The sequence below is a fragment of the Emydura macquarii genome, unplaced genomic scaffold, assembly GCF_026122565.2.
Source record: "Emydura macquarii macquarii isolate MOO-44397 ecotype Brisbane River unplaced genomic scaffold, CSIRO-AGI_Emac_v2 contig_3328, whole genome shotgun sequence".
In the NCBI taxonomy this organism is placed as follows: Eukaryota; Metazoa; Chordata; order Testudines; family Chelidae; genus Emydura; species Emydura macquarii.
In genome coordinates, this window is record NW_027133465.1 from 5021195 (window position 1) to 5037377 (window position 16183).

The following is a 16183-nucleotide window of genomic DNA, read 5'->3' on the forward strand; positions in this document are numbered from 1 at the left end:
TGCACACAGCTGCACTTAGTTGATGAAGCATACTGACTCTCCAGTGTCATTGTTATTGCAAATGAAATAGATGGCTTCCCATTTAGAGCAACAGGATGCAACACATTATAAATACTATTCTATACTGTTCATGATCTTCTTTTATGTGATCTGCCAACTCAACTTTAATAGTTCCAGAGATGTAGCCGTGTTAGTCTGTTTTTAGCAGAACAGCAAGAGTTCTGTGGCACCTTAAAGATTAACAAATGTATTTGGGCATAAGATTTCATGGGTGGAAACCAACTTTGTCGGATGCATGTTAATGTGGATTTCTGCCCACGAAAGCTTATGCCCAAATAAATTTGTTAGTCTTTAAGATGCCACAGAACTCTCACTGGTCAACTATTATAGTTTCCACTAGTCCTTGTCAATGTTGGCGCATGCACGCACCCACCCACGCACGCACAATTATACGTAGGTGAAATGGTCTATTGAGATAAGTGGTTGTGGAAGTACCTAAGACCCAGATCCTCAAAAATATTTAGGCTCCTAACTTCTACTGAAATCAATGGAATGTTTAAACTAGATACCAGTTCTAGAAGATGTGCACCACCCTCTGGGGCAGTCCTGCTGTGGTAGGGTCCTGGAGTATATGATCTGGCCTCTTTCATTTCTGTTTTTTATGGTTGTGTGGTGCACACTTGGTGATCAGTCATGTAGTGCCAACTTTGATTAGGTTAATCAAAAGAGGCATTCACCAAATATGGCAAGATAAAAGCATGTGTTGAAACAACACAATCCAAAATCCACCGTGGCTTGCAATCCATCAAACTCAGTGGAGCTGTGCAGGTTCTACCATAAGTTAGGGCGAAGTATTAAAGTAATGTTTTTTTCTTCGCAACTTGCAGGTGGCTGCTTATTGGTGCTGACTTTTGTTTTTGCCAGCAGATGCTCCTCTTTTCCTTCTCCCCCAAGGCACCCCCCACCTGCTGCTCACTCCTTTCTGCCCCCTCCTGCCTTAAGGGCAAGTGATGGAAGGTGGGGCAGAGCAGGTGGAGAGGAGCAAGAGGCAGGTGGGGAGGGGGCCTCAGGGGAAGGGGTGGAGTGAGGGCGGAGCCTTGGGGAGAGAGGCTGAGCAGGGCCTTGGGATGGAGCATGGGCGGGATCACGGTCTGGGCACCTCTGCTCTAACTACTAGACCACGCTGCTAAATGACAGTTCCAAAGTCATACAGGAAGTCTGTTGCAGAGCCAGGAATTAAATCAAGATCTCCACAAACCAGTGAATCATCCTTCCTCTCTGCATCATCAAAATCCATAGCAACCTTCTCATTAGCTTCAGTAGGTGCGACATAAGTAGGTAGGAGACCGAGCTAAAGGTAAAGAGTGAAATCCTGGCTTCTTTGAAGTCAGCTGGGGTCAGGATTTCAACTAGATGATTTACATAGCACACTTGTTTCTGCTGTTGGTATTTTCCCACCATTACACAACAATCTGTATAAGATAAAAGCTCTTCCTGTATTCTGCTACCACTGCTGCAATTTAAAAAAATAGGCATTTTATTTATTTAAACTTCTGTCCTTTATGAGAGAGGTTTAAAGCCAGTAAAACCAATCCAACTGATTGGCACTAATGTACTTTACTTGTGGAAAGAGATTAAATTATTTTCTGTAGCTGCTGATTCATTTTCAGAAATAAGCTATGTTTCAGGAATTATTTTTTTAACTGCAAAAACAAACAGGCTTTACCAAAGGCATTATGATATTGTCTCATTATGGAGCTTATTACAACTTCTTGATCTAATTGGTGTCTGCAAAGCAGTGAATTTATACCATCCTGAGGCAGCAAATACTGCACAGTACGTGGTCGTGCCTCATCTCATCAAAAATAAGGCTGGCTGTATATGACAAAGCATTTCATATCTCCTTTTTAAAAACCTATTAAGAACTACAGTGAAATGATATTTTAAAGCATCTTTCAAACATTGTAGCAAAATTATTTGTATGAAAGTAACACCTGGAGGCCCCAAGTGAGGTCCAAGGCCCATTGCGCTAGGTGCTGGACAAACACCTAGGCTATGTACACACTGACGGCGATGAATTCACCGCCGTCAGATCGATTTTTTTTTTTCCAGATCGACTGAGCGGCAGTGAAGATACGCTCAATCGATTTGGAAGTCAATCTATTAAAACCGCTTCCAAAAAAACGTACCACTGCGTTGACAGGAATGCATTCCCTGTTGGCGCAGCACAGTGGAGACGGCGTGCTAAAGGGAAGTTACAAAGTCGATGGGGATTACGCAAGGTACCCAGCGTAGCTTGCGTAACTCCCATCCACGGCTGCCGAATTTTGCCGGCAGTGTAGACCTGCCCCGAGTGAGAAGGTCCCTGACCTAAAAAGCTTGTAGTCTAAGCAGACAACGGATGGGAGGGGTGAGAAGATAAGATAAGATATGCCCAAGGTCAATGGCAGCAGTAGAGGCAGAACGCAGGGTTCCGAGTTCCAAGTCTAGTACCCTCTCCACTGGACCACACTATCTCTGTTATACTTATAGCAATTAATCACACCAATGGCCTTTAAGGCAACAAATATAAAAGAACAGAGCAATAATATCAGTGTGCAATACAAGAACAACTTAAAACATTTTTCTGAACTAAATGGAGGGATTGTCGAGGATCATCTGGCCCTCTGACTACTTCCCGATGCTACTCATCCACACGGGTACTAATGATGCTGTCTCTGACTCTGAGAGGTCAGAAGTGACTATCAGGCTCTAGGAGTAAGGGTGAAGGAATTGGCAGCACAGGTGGTGTTCTCTTTGATCCTTCCAGTCAAGGGTAGGGGCCCAAGAAGAGACAGATGCATCCTGGAGATGAATGCCTGGCTGCGCATATGGTGTCACCAAGAAGGCTTTGGCTTCCTTAACCACGGGATGCTGTTCTGGGAAGGACGGCTGAGTGGAGATGGCATCCACTTATCAAGGAAGGAGAAGAGTATCCTTGGATGCAGACTGGCTAACCTAGTGAAGAGGACTTTAAACTAGTTTCGATGGGGGCAGGAGACAAAAAGCCCACAGATAAGTCAACAATACGGAGTCCTGGGAGAATCGAGGGGTGGTGGAGCATGGGCAATTATAGCAGGGGCAAAAGAGGGAAGAAGGAACATAGGGAAACAACAAGTTAAAAATTACTTAGGCAAGTTAGATGTCTTCAAGTTAGCAGGGCCTGATGAAATACGTCTTAGAATATTCAAAGAGCTGACTGAGGAGATATCTGAGCCATTTCAAAAAGGCATGGAAGATGGAAGAGATTCCAGAGGACTGGAAAAGGGTAAATATGGTGCCCATCTATAAAAAGGGGTAAAAGGACAACCCGGGGAATTACAGACCAGTCACCTTTCCTTCAGTACCCAGAAAGATAATGGAGCAAATAATCAAGTAATCAGTTTGCAAACACCTAGAAGATAATAAGGTGATAAGTAACAGTCCGCATGGATTTGTCAGGAACAAACTGTGTCAAACCAACCTAATAGCTTTCTTTCATAGGGTAACAAGACTTTGGATAGAGGGGGAAGTGGTAAACGTGGTACATCTTGACTTCAGAAAGGCTTTTGATACTGTCTTCCATGACCGTCTCATGAAACTTCTCATAATACAGCCTAGATGAAGTTAGTATAAGGTGGGTGCAAAACTGGTTGGAAAACCGTTCCCAGAAAGTAGTTATCAGTGGTTTACAGTCAAGCTAGAAGGGCCTATTGAGTGGGGTCCTGCAGGGATCGGTTCTGGGTCTGGTTCTGTTCAATATCTTCATCAATGATTTAAATAATGGCATAGAGAGTACACCTATAAAGTTTGCAGAAGATACCAAGCTGGGAGGGGTTGCAAGTGCTTTGGAGGATAGGATTCAAATTCAAAATGGTCTGGACAAACTGGAGAAATGGTGTGAAGTAAACAGGATGAAATTCAATAAAGTCAAATGCAAAGTACTCCACTGAGGAAGGAACAATCAGTTGCAGACCTACAAAATGGGAAATGACTGTCTAGGAAGGAGCACTGCAGAAAGGGATCTGGGGGTCATAATGGATCACAAGCTAAATATGAGTCAACAGTGCAGCACTGCTGCAAAAAAAGCAAACATCATTCTGGGATGTATCAGCAGGTGTTGTAAACAAGACACCAGAAGTAATTCTTCCATTCTACCCCATGGTGATTAGGCCTCAACTGGAGTATTGTGTTCCTTTCTGGGCAGCACGTTTCAGGAAAGATGAGGAGAAACTGGAGAAAATCCAGAGGAGAACAACTAGGCCTAGAAACATGACCTGTGAGGGAAGATTTTAAAAATTGGGTTTGTTTAGTCTGGAGAAGAGAAGACTGAGGGGAGACATAACAGTTCTCAAGTATATAAAATGTTGTCATAGGGAGGAGGGTGAAAATTGTCTTCCTTAACCTTTGAGAATAGGACAAGAAGCAATGGGTTTAAATTGCAGCAAGGGCAGCTTAGGTTGGAAATTAGGAAAATCTTCCGAACTGTCAGGATAGTTAAGCATTAGAACAAATTGCCTGGGGAGGTTGTAGAATCTCCATTATGAGAGCTTTTCTGGAACAGGTTAGACAAACACTTGTCAGGAATGGTCTAGTTATTACTGAGTCCTGCCTTGAGTGCAGTGGGCTGGACTAGATGATCTATTGAGGTCCCTTCTTTTCCTACACTTCTGTGATTCTATTTGTTTGTGCAGGATTTATTTTTCCAGAGAACCTTGTGACTTTACTGTTTGCTCTGAGATATTAAGTAGCATTTTCTTGACTTGTGATCATTGGTGGTGCCATTAGATTTAAAATGACCAGGTGTAACTGGTACCTACTATCGTATCTTTGCAAACGCGAAGTACACTTGGGATTAGAGGGGGAAACTGGGCAGGGACTTTGGGTTCTGGTTCTAGCTCTGTCACTAATTTGTGACCTCACATATGTCATCTTCTGGCTCTGTGCCTCAGTTTATCCATCTGTAAAACAGGGAGTAATATAGCCACGTCTGTAAAACGTTGTGGGATTCAGGTGCAAAGCGCTATGCATGTGCAGAGTATACCAAAATAACAGCATTTACCTCCTGAATAGTATTCCCCGTTCTTCCCACGCCACCTCACCTTCCATGGTTTGTTGTCTGTCTGTGTTTTCAGTCTAATTTTAAATTAAAAGGTACTGACTGCCCTGGGGTTCTTGTTTTTACAATCCCTGCTTTAAGTGCAAAACTCAGCTCAGCCTTAACTATGACACTTCTTTTATCTGGCTGTAATGTGTCACGCAATGTGTCTCTAGCTATTATTTTTAAAAGTGGTAATAAAGGAGATACATGCATCACACCCAGGTACTGGAGTCCTGTGTCTTGTCTGCAATTATCTTGAGTGCATAAGGAGAAAGAGTGAAAGCCTCCTATTTCATTCATAGTGAAGGGGAAACCCTTCTCAACCCTTTTAAACTGTGCTTTATACAAAAGCAGAAACAGTTCAGTCACTATAGATAAAGGGACAGCTGTTGAATTTGTAGATACACACAGACACACACCTTTTTAAACCAGTAATGTAAATTTACATACGGGTGAGGATTAAAGCCCAGATGTTTAAAGGTATTTATGTGCCTATCCTCCATTGAAATAAATGAGAGTTAGGTACCTAAATACCTTGGAGGAGCTGGGCCTATTTTGCTAATGCCTGTAAATTACTTTGAGACTGTAGGATTGAAAGTGCTATAGTAGTACATCTATTGTTAGCATTACTATTAATAATACAGTGGAATAGCAACTGAGGCTATTCTTTGCTGCACCCCCCACAAATTTCACTCACTTACCTTATCTACTGAGAATCATTTTCTCTCATACTTTGCTCCTTAATTGCAAGAAATGCAGCTGAACCTAGTTCTTTTTCTTCCCCAATGTGTATTTCTTGGAATTAGTTATGCAGCAGGGACTAAAAAGATACAGGGAACAGTTACAGACCCAGGCCCTGATCCTGCCAGCGTTTAGCCCAGGTGGGTAAGCTTATTCATGTGTATAGATCAGGGCCAAATAGCCACATGCTCGAAACTGTGGCATAAGGGGATTTGATCTTGTAGAAGTAGCCCCAAGAGAGAGGCGTGGGGAGGAGAATGAGGGTGGGATGGAGTGTGAGACAGAGAGAGTGGAAGAAGAGGGCGCAGGCAGCAGAATCCTAGGGGAAACAGAACTTGAGCCATCAATGGAAGATGCAGTGAGTCAGCACCAATGGGAGTGGAGAGGAAGACTGAACCTTTTCCCTCCTGATGAATATCCCTCCCTCTGTCCCCTGCAAAGGATATGAGTTGTGTGTGGTGGGACTTCGGGTGGTTTTTTTTTTTACTCCAGTCTAGACTGTTTGCTTTAAGGTGGCGCTGTGATCTGTGTAGGTTTGTTGTGCCTTTTTTTTTCCCCATGAGAGGAACCATTTTGATAGCTGAAATCCACACCCAGAAATAGGAAAGGGAACAATCTCCCCAGCAAGCAAGTGGCTCTAGCCATTTGGATTTTCTTAAAATACCCAAACGTCTTAATAACCAGTAATCTTCCTTCCCCCGCTCCCCGCCTGTCCTCCCCCGTCCAGTTCTAGCAGCGGGGCATGCTATGGGGGGATTAAGGTGGATTCAGTTATTGTTTGCTGCTTCCTGCTCTGCATTGCACTTCTGCATGGAGGTGGGGCTCTGTCCAGAGTTGTTGAGTACTGAAAATGGGCGGGGCGGTAAAACGTCCCTGCCGCTGTCCGGCGTTTGGCGAAACGGCTTGGAAGTATGCACAAACTGACACACACACAGAGAGGTGTGTGTGTGTGTGTGTGTGTGTGTGTGTGTGTGTGTGTGTGTGTGGATATAGAGGGGCGATGTGTGTGTGTGTGTGTGTGTGTGTGTGTGTGTGTGTGTGTGTGTGTGTGTGGACACAGGTGTGTGTGTGTGGACACAGAAGGGGTGTGTGTGTGTTTGTGTGTGTGTGTGGAGGTGTGTGTGTGTGGACACAGAAGGGAGATGTGTGTGTGTGTGTGTGTGTGGACACAGGGGCGGTGTGTGTGTGTGTGTGTGTGGACACAGAGGGGAGGTGTGTGTGTGTGTGTGTGGACACAGAAGGGCGATGTGTGTGTGTTTGTGTGTGTGTGTGGACACAGGGGCTGTGTGTGTGTGTGTGTGTGTGTGTGTGTGTGTGTGTGGACACAGAGGGGCGGTGTGTGTGCTCGCACTCAGGGAGGGAGGGAGGGGAACTGGGGAGCTGCCACCCGCTGGCCGAGCCCGGGCTCCCGCGTCCCGCCTCCCCCGGCCGGACTCCTCCCTCCCGGCGGCAGGGGAGGGAAGAGCGAAGCGGGCTGGCGGCCCCCCCTCGCCGACGGAGGCGGGCGGGTCTGTCTGCACCGCCGCCCTCCCAGAGCATCCCCGGCGGGGCGGCGGAGCGCGGGGCGGGGCGGGGCCCTTTTCTCTGCTGCAGCCGCCGCCGCAGCGGCCAGGCTCGGGTCCCCGCTGGGCAGAGGGGCGGCGCTGGGCGGAGGGGAGGACGGCGAACGCCCCAGCCAGCAGCGGCCCCGCGGCAGGGCTCCGCTCGGCTCCCTGCCTTCCCGCTCCTCCGGCGGCGCTGCAGCGGGCTTCGGGACTGCGGCCGGCGGCGGAGAGCCCCTCGCTCGGAGGTCGGAGCCGGGCAGCCGCTCCCCGGGGCTGGGCTCCCCCCGGCGTCCTGGGCCGCCAGCGAAGGCCGCCCGCTGGCTCCTTGGGCGTGCCTGCCCTCCCCCCCCCCATCGTAGCCAGTGACTCTCCCTCCGGGGCTCGGACCCTTGGATGTCCCGCTGCATTTTGTGGACCCCTGCAGTGAGTAAATATCCCTCTTGAACGAGCCCCCCCCCCCCCCCGGTTCCTGTTGCTCCCCCTCCCCCCCATTTTCTTGCCCCTTGATCTCGGCTGGCGGATATTTGGGGGCAGGGGGTGACCCGCCTGGATTACTTGGCTGTGTTTCTCCGCGGGGCGAAGGCCAGGTGGTCTGGGAGGTGGTGGTGATTAGGCGGGGGGAGAGTCGGAGGAGAGAGTCGCCATGGCCTGGCCCTGCATCACCAGGGCGTGCTGCATCGCCCGCTTCTGGAACCAGCTGGACAAGGCCGACATCGCCGTGCCTCTGGTCTTCACCAAATACTCCGAGGCCACCGAGCAGCCCGGGGCTCAGCTGGGTTTGCTGCAGCAGCAGCAGCCGCCGCCGCCGCGCCCTTCCTCTGCAATCGAGACCCAGCCCTCCATCCTCGGCAGCGACCTGGATGCAGTTGCTAGGGCGACGGCGGCTGGGGACCACAAGGCGGGTTCACAAGACTCGGTGATGCGCCAGGACTACAAGCACTGGAAAGCGCAGCGGCCGGAGCCCAGCTGCAAACCCAAGAGCGAGTACCAGCCCTCGGACACCCCCTTTGAGAAGGAGAGCCAGTACCAGAAGGATTTCCGAGCCTGGCCCATCCCCAAGAGAGGGGACCACCCCTGGATCCCCAAGCTAGCCCCCTGCCCTGGGCCAGCCCCAGACAAGGGTCCGCAGGAGAAACCAGCCAGCCAGGAAAAGAGGAGGAAGCTGCAGCCAGGGCAGGAGAAGAAGGAGGAGGAGGCGGAGCAAAGGGTCCAGGAGGAGCAGCCCAAGACTGCCAGGGCTGGGGAAGGGCGAGAGATAAGGAGCAAGAAGAAAGTCCAGGTGGTGGAGGATGGGGGGCAGCAGCAGCCCGGGCCCTCGGCGCCCCTGGAAGGGGCCAAAGGACGAGCAGCGGTGGATGCCCTCAACAGGCAGATCAGGGAGGAATCAGCGGCCGGGGTGACCAGCTCCTACAGGTGAGAGGCAGATACATCACCCCACCCCCTTACCCAACGCCCCCACTCTCTGTGCACCTCTGCCCAGCATCTGGGGTGTCTGGGCTTCCCCATCCTCTGTTCACTGGCCCAACACCGCTCCTCCATACTCTTCTCTATCTGCCCAGCACCCTGCCAGCCTGCCCCAGTCCTCTATCTGCTCAGCACCCTGTGCCAGCACTCTGCCCCGGTGACATAACAAGGCCCCAGAGGGGCTGGGGCAAGAATAGGTTCGGGGCCTCCTTCCCCAATTCCAAAATGTAAAATGTTGTTTGCTCCAATATCCCTCATTCCCCCCCCCCGCCCCACACACACCTCACAACTCACCCTGTAGCCCCCACCCCATCACTCCCTCCCTTCTCCATAATCCATCAACAGCTTCCCCTCAGCCCCTCCCCTACTGCCCCCAGGACCTTTCTGGCCACTCACTGGCACCTCCCCCCCCAACTCAACACTCCTCTCCCATCCTGGGCGAGGGGGGCTTCTCCCAATCCCAGCCACTCCAATCACCCGCCCCACACTCACTTGGCAAGGACTGAATGTGAGCAAGGAGTGACAGTGCGGCCCTGGGCACCAGGCGAAGCGCCGGAGCGCTGCTCCATCTGGTTAGGCCCCCATAACCTTGTGTGCCCTGGCGCTGCACCAGTTTCGCCATTGCAGCTATGCCACGGCCCTGCTCCAATCCTCTTGGTCCATCTACCCAGCTCCCTGCCCCAGTTCTCGGTCTGTCTTTCCAGCATCCCCCATCAGCACCCTGCTCCAACCGCTACCCAACACCCCTTCTCAATCCTCTGTCCATCTACCCAGTGTCGTGCCCCAATCCTTGAGGTCTGCCCAGTGCCCGGCCTCAATCCCTGTCTGTCCATCTGTCCAGCACTGTAGCCAGCACCCTTTCTCCACCCCGTCTTCCTCACCCTATCTCTTACACTCTCTCTTCTACCCATCATGCTCTGCACCCCACTCCACCCTGAGCTCTCTCCTCCCAGTGATTTATTTGTTGAGGGGAAACCGGGGCAATCTCCTGCCCAGCCTCCCATAGCCTCCCCCAGATATATCACCCTGTGGTGTCCGTGATCATTTCCTGCTGAATCGCTGAGTCTGCAGCTTCGAGAACTTTCTCTGGTCTCCTCCCACCAGTGCAGCCTCACCGATACATTACCGTTTCATTTCCGCCTCCCCATTGTGTGTAACTGCATGTGTTCACAGGCTGAGCTAATGAGCGTACTGGCCACTTTTGCACCATGTGTGCGAGCTTCATAGGAGCCCCAGAGAAATCACCTGGACTGAAGCATGGCCTGTGAGCTGAAGGCAACTTGTGGAGTTTCATGGGGCAGCCTTTGGCTGCTTGCACTGTGCCTTTAATCCAAAGATGCCTCCTGCAGAGGCTACAGGTGGGAGTGTGCATTGCTCCAGATATATCAGAGCAGGAGGCCGCTGGGATGAAAACAGACCTCCACAATGGGCTTCACTGAATGCAGATTAGGTGTATCCCCTACGCTTGCAAAGTTTTGTCACTGCCCTGTTAAATGCATTTGATTGAAGTAGCTTGCTGGCTGATGGGAGAATCGCATGTTTCAGTGTATATAAGATCAAGGTTTTCCCCTAGCCCTGGCGAAGTAACCTCTCTCTTTGGTTTCATCTCCCTTTTGATTCTCAGAAGGCAATTGGTGCCTGATTTCACATGAAAATGGACCTCGGAGTGAAATTTAGCTGCTGTAAAGTGTTTGTTTCTGGTTGAAGAAGTAGGATGTATTGTAAATGAAAAATAAACTGTAACAAAGAGTTGGCAGGCTGGAGGTATACACAGATTGTCTAGGTCTGACTGGAGCATTGATTTCCTTTTGAAATCAGAGATTTTCTTTGATGTTGTTTTCCAGATCTTTCCTTGCCAAAGGAAAGTAGGTTCTTTAGTCCTGGGTCTTTTGGGGTTTTTTGTTTTTTTTGTTTTTTGTTTTGGTGACAAAGTAAATTTTGCAATTCCTCTGTCCCCTGAACCTCCATGAAGAATGCTGGGTGTTTCTAGCAAAGGGAGTGTGGCTAATTAGCCCATTTTGTGGGTTCTATAGATGACACCTGTCACATAGCAGCATGAAACAGTTCATGTGCATTGAAAATATCTACATAATTTAGCGCCTCCATTTTTCTGCTTGGAGTGGGGAAAGGTGCAGTCAACATTCAGCTTAAAAATCATGTAGATTTTTCCTTCTTGTGAACTAAGGCTAAAATGCTGGGCCTGATTCTTCATTGCCCTGCACCATGGTAGCTATGTGCCCATGTGCAAAGTGTACTCTTGTGGGAATTCTGGGTCAAAAAGGTCACAATTTTGCATATTTTATTTATCAAAATAACACAGTGTAATCCCTCCTATTTCAATTATTTTGGTAATTTATTTCAAAATCCTTGTCAGCAAGTATGTCTGTAACAATACAGACAAAAAAAAAAGATTGTTTTTTGACAAATAGATTCCTTACTAGGCATATTGATACAGAACTTTAAGTAATAATTCATTTAAACTACAGTACAGAAATGGATTTCCTGCACCACTCAGAAGCAGTGCAAAGGCTTCATGGGATCAGGGGTAAGGGAGGAGCTGAGGGACAGGGAAGTAATTGCTGGGAAGGAGTCTGGGAGTGAACCTGAAGGAGTGTTAGAGGGAGAAGTAGGGAACAGTTTTTTGAGAGGGGGGATTGTTAGGGATTTGGGGAGCCTCTCCCGTGCAGGTTGGCTGACCCCTAGTTTCTCCCATTCAGTCAGACACATCTGCCCCTGTCACCATGAGTCCCTGCACCCACTCAGCCACCCCTCCTCCTCTTTCCCCATGTCCCTACACCCCCTCCTCCTGTCTCCATGTGTCCCTGCATCCCCACTCAGCCATCCATCGCCCCCTGTCTCCATATGGCCCTGCACCCCCACTCCCATTCAGCCCCCCCCCCAATCTGCCCCCCCCCACTAGCCCTTCTGAGCCCCAGTCTATGTGACTCCCCAGCAGCCCTGTGTGCCCTGATCTCTGTCCCCCCCATATCCTGTGCCTCTTCACCTGGCCCGGTGGGCAGGATGCTCTGAGGAAAGCAGCCTCTCCTCCTCCCACTCCACAGCTGGCTGCTCTGGCCTGTGAGCCAGCTGCTCTTTGTTCTTGCACAACAGCGGCCCCTGGTGGGCAAAAGGCATAACTGCAGCACCTCTCCAGCAGAATGTATTTTCTGTGGAGAAAAAAAAAATCTGCTGGGGACGTGAATTCTGCGCATGCACAGCAGCGCAAAATTCCCCCAGGAGTAAGAGTGGGTGTAAGATAGTGCCACTCCAATCTGACACCCTAACTTTGCACTAGTGTAAATGATACACCGCAAAGAAGAACAATGGTTTTTAGGAGCCTTATTCTGATTTCACATTACTATAAAGCATCAGTAACCCCTTTTGAAGTCAATGGAACTATAGTAGTGCAAGAGCAAAATGGGCCCTAAGATTCTGATATGAATGTGCCACCTGCAAATTAGCTCACCCTTGTGTACAATATTTTAACCTAAACAGTTTAAATAGAAAAAACGATATCTGAAATGGCTGTTTATGGCTAGTATTTGAAAAAAATCAGTAATTAATTTGTATCTGTCAGATCCCCATAGGAAATGTCTGAGTATTAAACATGTTTTTCTTGGGGAAAAGGGGGTTGGTATATACATAATTTAGCCCCTCCATTTTTCTGCTTGTAATGGGGAAAGGTGCAGTCAGCATTGAGCTTGAAAATCATGTAGATTTTTCCTTCTTGTGAACTAAGGCTAAAAATGCTGGGCCTGATTCTTCATTGCCATGCACCATGGTAGCCACAAACCCATGTGCAAAGTGTGCTCCCGTGGGAATTCTGGGTCAAAAAAGTCATAATTCTACATATTTTATTTATCAAAATAACACAGCCTTCTGATTTGTTTTGGAGTTGGGACTGATATTGGAGTGAATCTGGGCCCTAGTTGTTATTGGCTGATGTCAAAGCTCGGTGTGTGACACTAGGGACCTTTATATTCTGAAATGCCTAGGTGCAGCAAGTGTGAAGGACAAAGGAACTACAGTATTTGGACAAGAGTTGCCAAAGGGATTAGTGATTTGGGGTGCTTCAATATTTAAGGAGGGCTCAACTGGAGATGTCTAAAGAGGTTTGATTTTTCAGAAAGTGCTAAGCACAAGTCCTCAAAAAATCAGGCTTCTTTAAGACCCTCCCAAAAATCACCAGTCCTTTTTAATTATGAATTTTCTTAACTTTTTTTTTTTTTTTGGTTTGGGTCAATCAATGCTTTTGACATTCCTTGCTTGTTATTTAATGGTAGGAATAAAAGGTAAGCTGTGTCCTCAAATCATGTGAGAGCTGACATGATAAAGTGCTACCCTCTTCTCTTTTCTACCACATCGAGTAAGGGGATTATTTAGATTATTTACATACATATTTAGGCTTGGGATATTTTGACCCCCTGGTGCTCTGGTTAATGCAACTGATGGTAGCATCGGTCAGTATTTTGGTGCCAGGACTAATTCTGAGGATGCATTGCATACAAGGTAACAGGTGTGATCAGGTCAATTCTGTTTGGTATGCTTAATAAAGGACAGGTTTATGTCTGTCCTCTGAGGCTGCTGGAGGGGTAGGATGTCCCTCTTCACCCCCTCCCTCTAGGTAGCAGTCATAATTTAGCTGATTGCACTCCCTTTGGTATGAAGGGTTGCCTAGTGCTGTCACGGGAGACGACCACTGCAAATGGGGCTAGCCAAGGCCCCATCCTCACACCAGCTAGCACCAGGAGGCATCCCTGGGGTAGCACAAGCTATACCTCTCCTACAGGTGTAGTAACTTCTGCAAGTGACTGTGCTTCCCCTTGTTCTTCTAACGGCATTATGCCTGCTCCTGCACTGTGCCGGGATAATGCTTCCAGCTGCTACCCTGCAGGCGGTGCATCCTCTTCAACACGGGTCAAGATCCTTGAGCCACAGTGGAGTCCTGCCTTTGGGAACAAGTTATTTGCCATCAAAATGCTAAAAGCTGTTTCTGAGGCTGTTTGTTGCCATCTGTCCACATGAGTCTGCAGCTTGGTATTTTGCAAAGTGGATCTTTAGCAGTAGATTCCTAATTCCTTTGTTAGTCTGGGTGTCCAGCGAGGCTCTATCTTTAAAGCTGTGGTGGTGTTGGAATCAATGGTGGTCGAAGGGCCTCAGCACCTGGCAGGATTTAGCCTTAAGTCTGTAGTGTATTATGCCTTTTCGGTATCACTTCTTCCCCCAATCTTCCTCTTCTTTGTGCTCTCACTTTAACCCTGTTAGTCCGTGGAGCATGGCATAGGAGGGGCGTTGGCTATAAAATGGCATCTCTCTACTCTGGCCTCTTGGTTTATGCTGAAGTGATGCTCGATCTAGTTGTCAGGCGATTTCTAGTCCTCTGTTTAATATGGAAATATTTAAGAGTTATTTGTTGTTTAAATAATGCCAATTTCTAGAAATCCTTTTAACTGTTGGAAAGCTTTCTGCTCAGAGGCAGTACTCTGTGTGTGTTGTCTCTCGGACACTTACATTTCCCCCCCGCCCCCCCAAGAGATCAAATAAAAAAGGAAGTGTGCCAAGGGGGAAGGGCACAGTTTGCAAACTTGAATGCCAAAGGTTTAGGCAGCTCAATCCACAGTAAGGCACCTGCTGTAAATACCTGTCTCAAGCACCAAACTGCTGATTTAGGCACTTATGAGCCCAGGGTTTGTGGTCTTGTGCTGTTTCCATACATGGGCGGTGTGAAGTTCACCCTTCAATGCCTCCCCCAGCTGGATAAGTACCGACAATCTGAGGCTAGGCACCTACATTTGAAAATATGTGCTCATTACATGTTGTGCCGTGTATGATGCGAAAGCCATTTTTGACTTGCACAATTGTCAGAATGGATTGAATTGCTGAGTTACTCTTTTGTTTCCTGTTTAATTAAAAAAAAAATCACTTTGAAAAGTGTTTTTAAAATGGACTGCTGTGGTTTCTGGCATGAAGGAGATATTGGTGGCCAAATTTCCAGTCACCTGAACCTAAGGAGTCAGACCCCAATCCTGCACAGTGCAGAGCTCCCTCAGCCCCCAGTGCCATCAGCACAGAACTATGCTCAGCATCTTTCAGGATCAGGCCCATGAAAGCAGATTACAGGCAGAGAAGGGAGGGGCTGGGTGGGCACAGATCTGTAGCAGCTGAGCAGAGGCGCTTGCACAGGGCAGATAAAGGCGAAATGCTGCCGGGAGTTTGGTAGAGGGCTCCTTGTGCCCCTGGATAGCCAATGGCGCAAGGACTGACCACACCTTCAAACCAGTTGGCTATGCCTCCTTCAGCCCAAGCAGCTGTAACAGTACCAGCCCCTTCTCCGTCAGTGCCCAAGGAGTGCTAGGGTCACCGTTATGCCTGGGGTCTGCAGGGGTGCAATGGGAAGAGAAGTGGCTTCTTTCCATCCGCCCCCAGCAAAGCCAAGTAGGGGCAGCCACAGTTCAGACCCTAAGCTCAAGGTAAACCTATTGCTTCAGTGAAACCACGACATTTCATATTGGTGCTTGTCTTCCTTGCCCTTGGCTGTGCTAATGCACAGGTGGGGGCTGGCAGCCAATATTCACAGAACAGATGACCTGGGAGATTTCCTTACCGTCCTTGTTGCTGCTGAACATCAGCATAATGTGATGCTCTAAGGCCATGAAACTGGTCTCCCAACTGAAAGCAAATGACAAATTCAGCAGCAGATGATATGCTGGTTGCAGGGACGCAATGGAAATCTTTGCCTTAGTAAATCACACAGGGCCTGATTCTGCACTGCTTTCTCTAGCAAAACTCCCACGGCACTCAGTGGGGATTTAACTGGGATCAAGCCTATGAAGGTGACTGACTACAGTGGTCTGCTAGAGGGGGTTCTTGGGAGCCATACATTAAAATTCTGACAGCTACTTAAAGCGAAGATTGGGGACGGATTCCTCAGCCCATGTTGGAGTCACTCCCCAGTCCTTCCCTCCATGATCATACAATCATAGGATCGAATCTCAGGACTGGCAGGGACCTCAAGAAGTCATCTAGTCCAGTCCCCTGCACTCATGGCAGGACTAAGTATTGCCTAGACCATCCCTGACAGGTGTTTGTCTAACCTGCTCTTCAAAATCTGCAATGATGGAGATTCTACAACCTCCCCAGGCAATTTATTCCAGTGCTTAACTACCCTGACAGTTTGCAAGTTTTTCCTAATTTCCAACCTAAACCGCCCTTGCTGCAATTTAAGCCCATTGCTTCTTGTCCTATCCTCGGAGGTTAAGGAGAACAATTTTATTCTCTCCTCTTTGTGACTATCTTTTATGTACTTGAAAATTGT

General features: G+C 48.5%; 1 protein-coding gene across 3 annotated transcripts in view; it reads left to right on the plus strand.

Moving 5' to 3' along the window:
* The first annotated feature begins 7866 nt into the window (after positions 1–7866).
* The window catches only part of MAP6 (microtubule associated protein 6), a 66921-nt gene continuing 58604 nt past the window's right edge, over positions 7867–16183 (plus strand). The window contains exon 1 of one of the 3 annotated variants that reach the window (XM_067533263.1): positions 7867–8817. In XM_067533263.1, the coding sequence (XP_067389364.1) occupies positions 8048–8817 (770 nt within the window). In that variant the 5' untranslated portion in view covers positions 7867–8047. The remainder of the gene's footprint in view (positions 8818–16183) is intronic. The other 2 variants (XM_067533262.1, XR_010917169.1) reach the window with 2 other exon arrangements.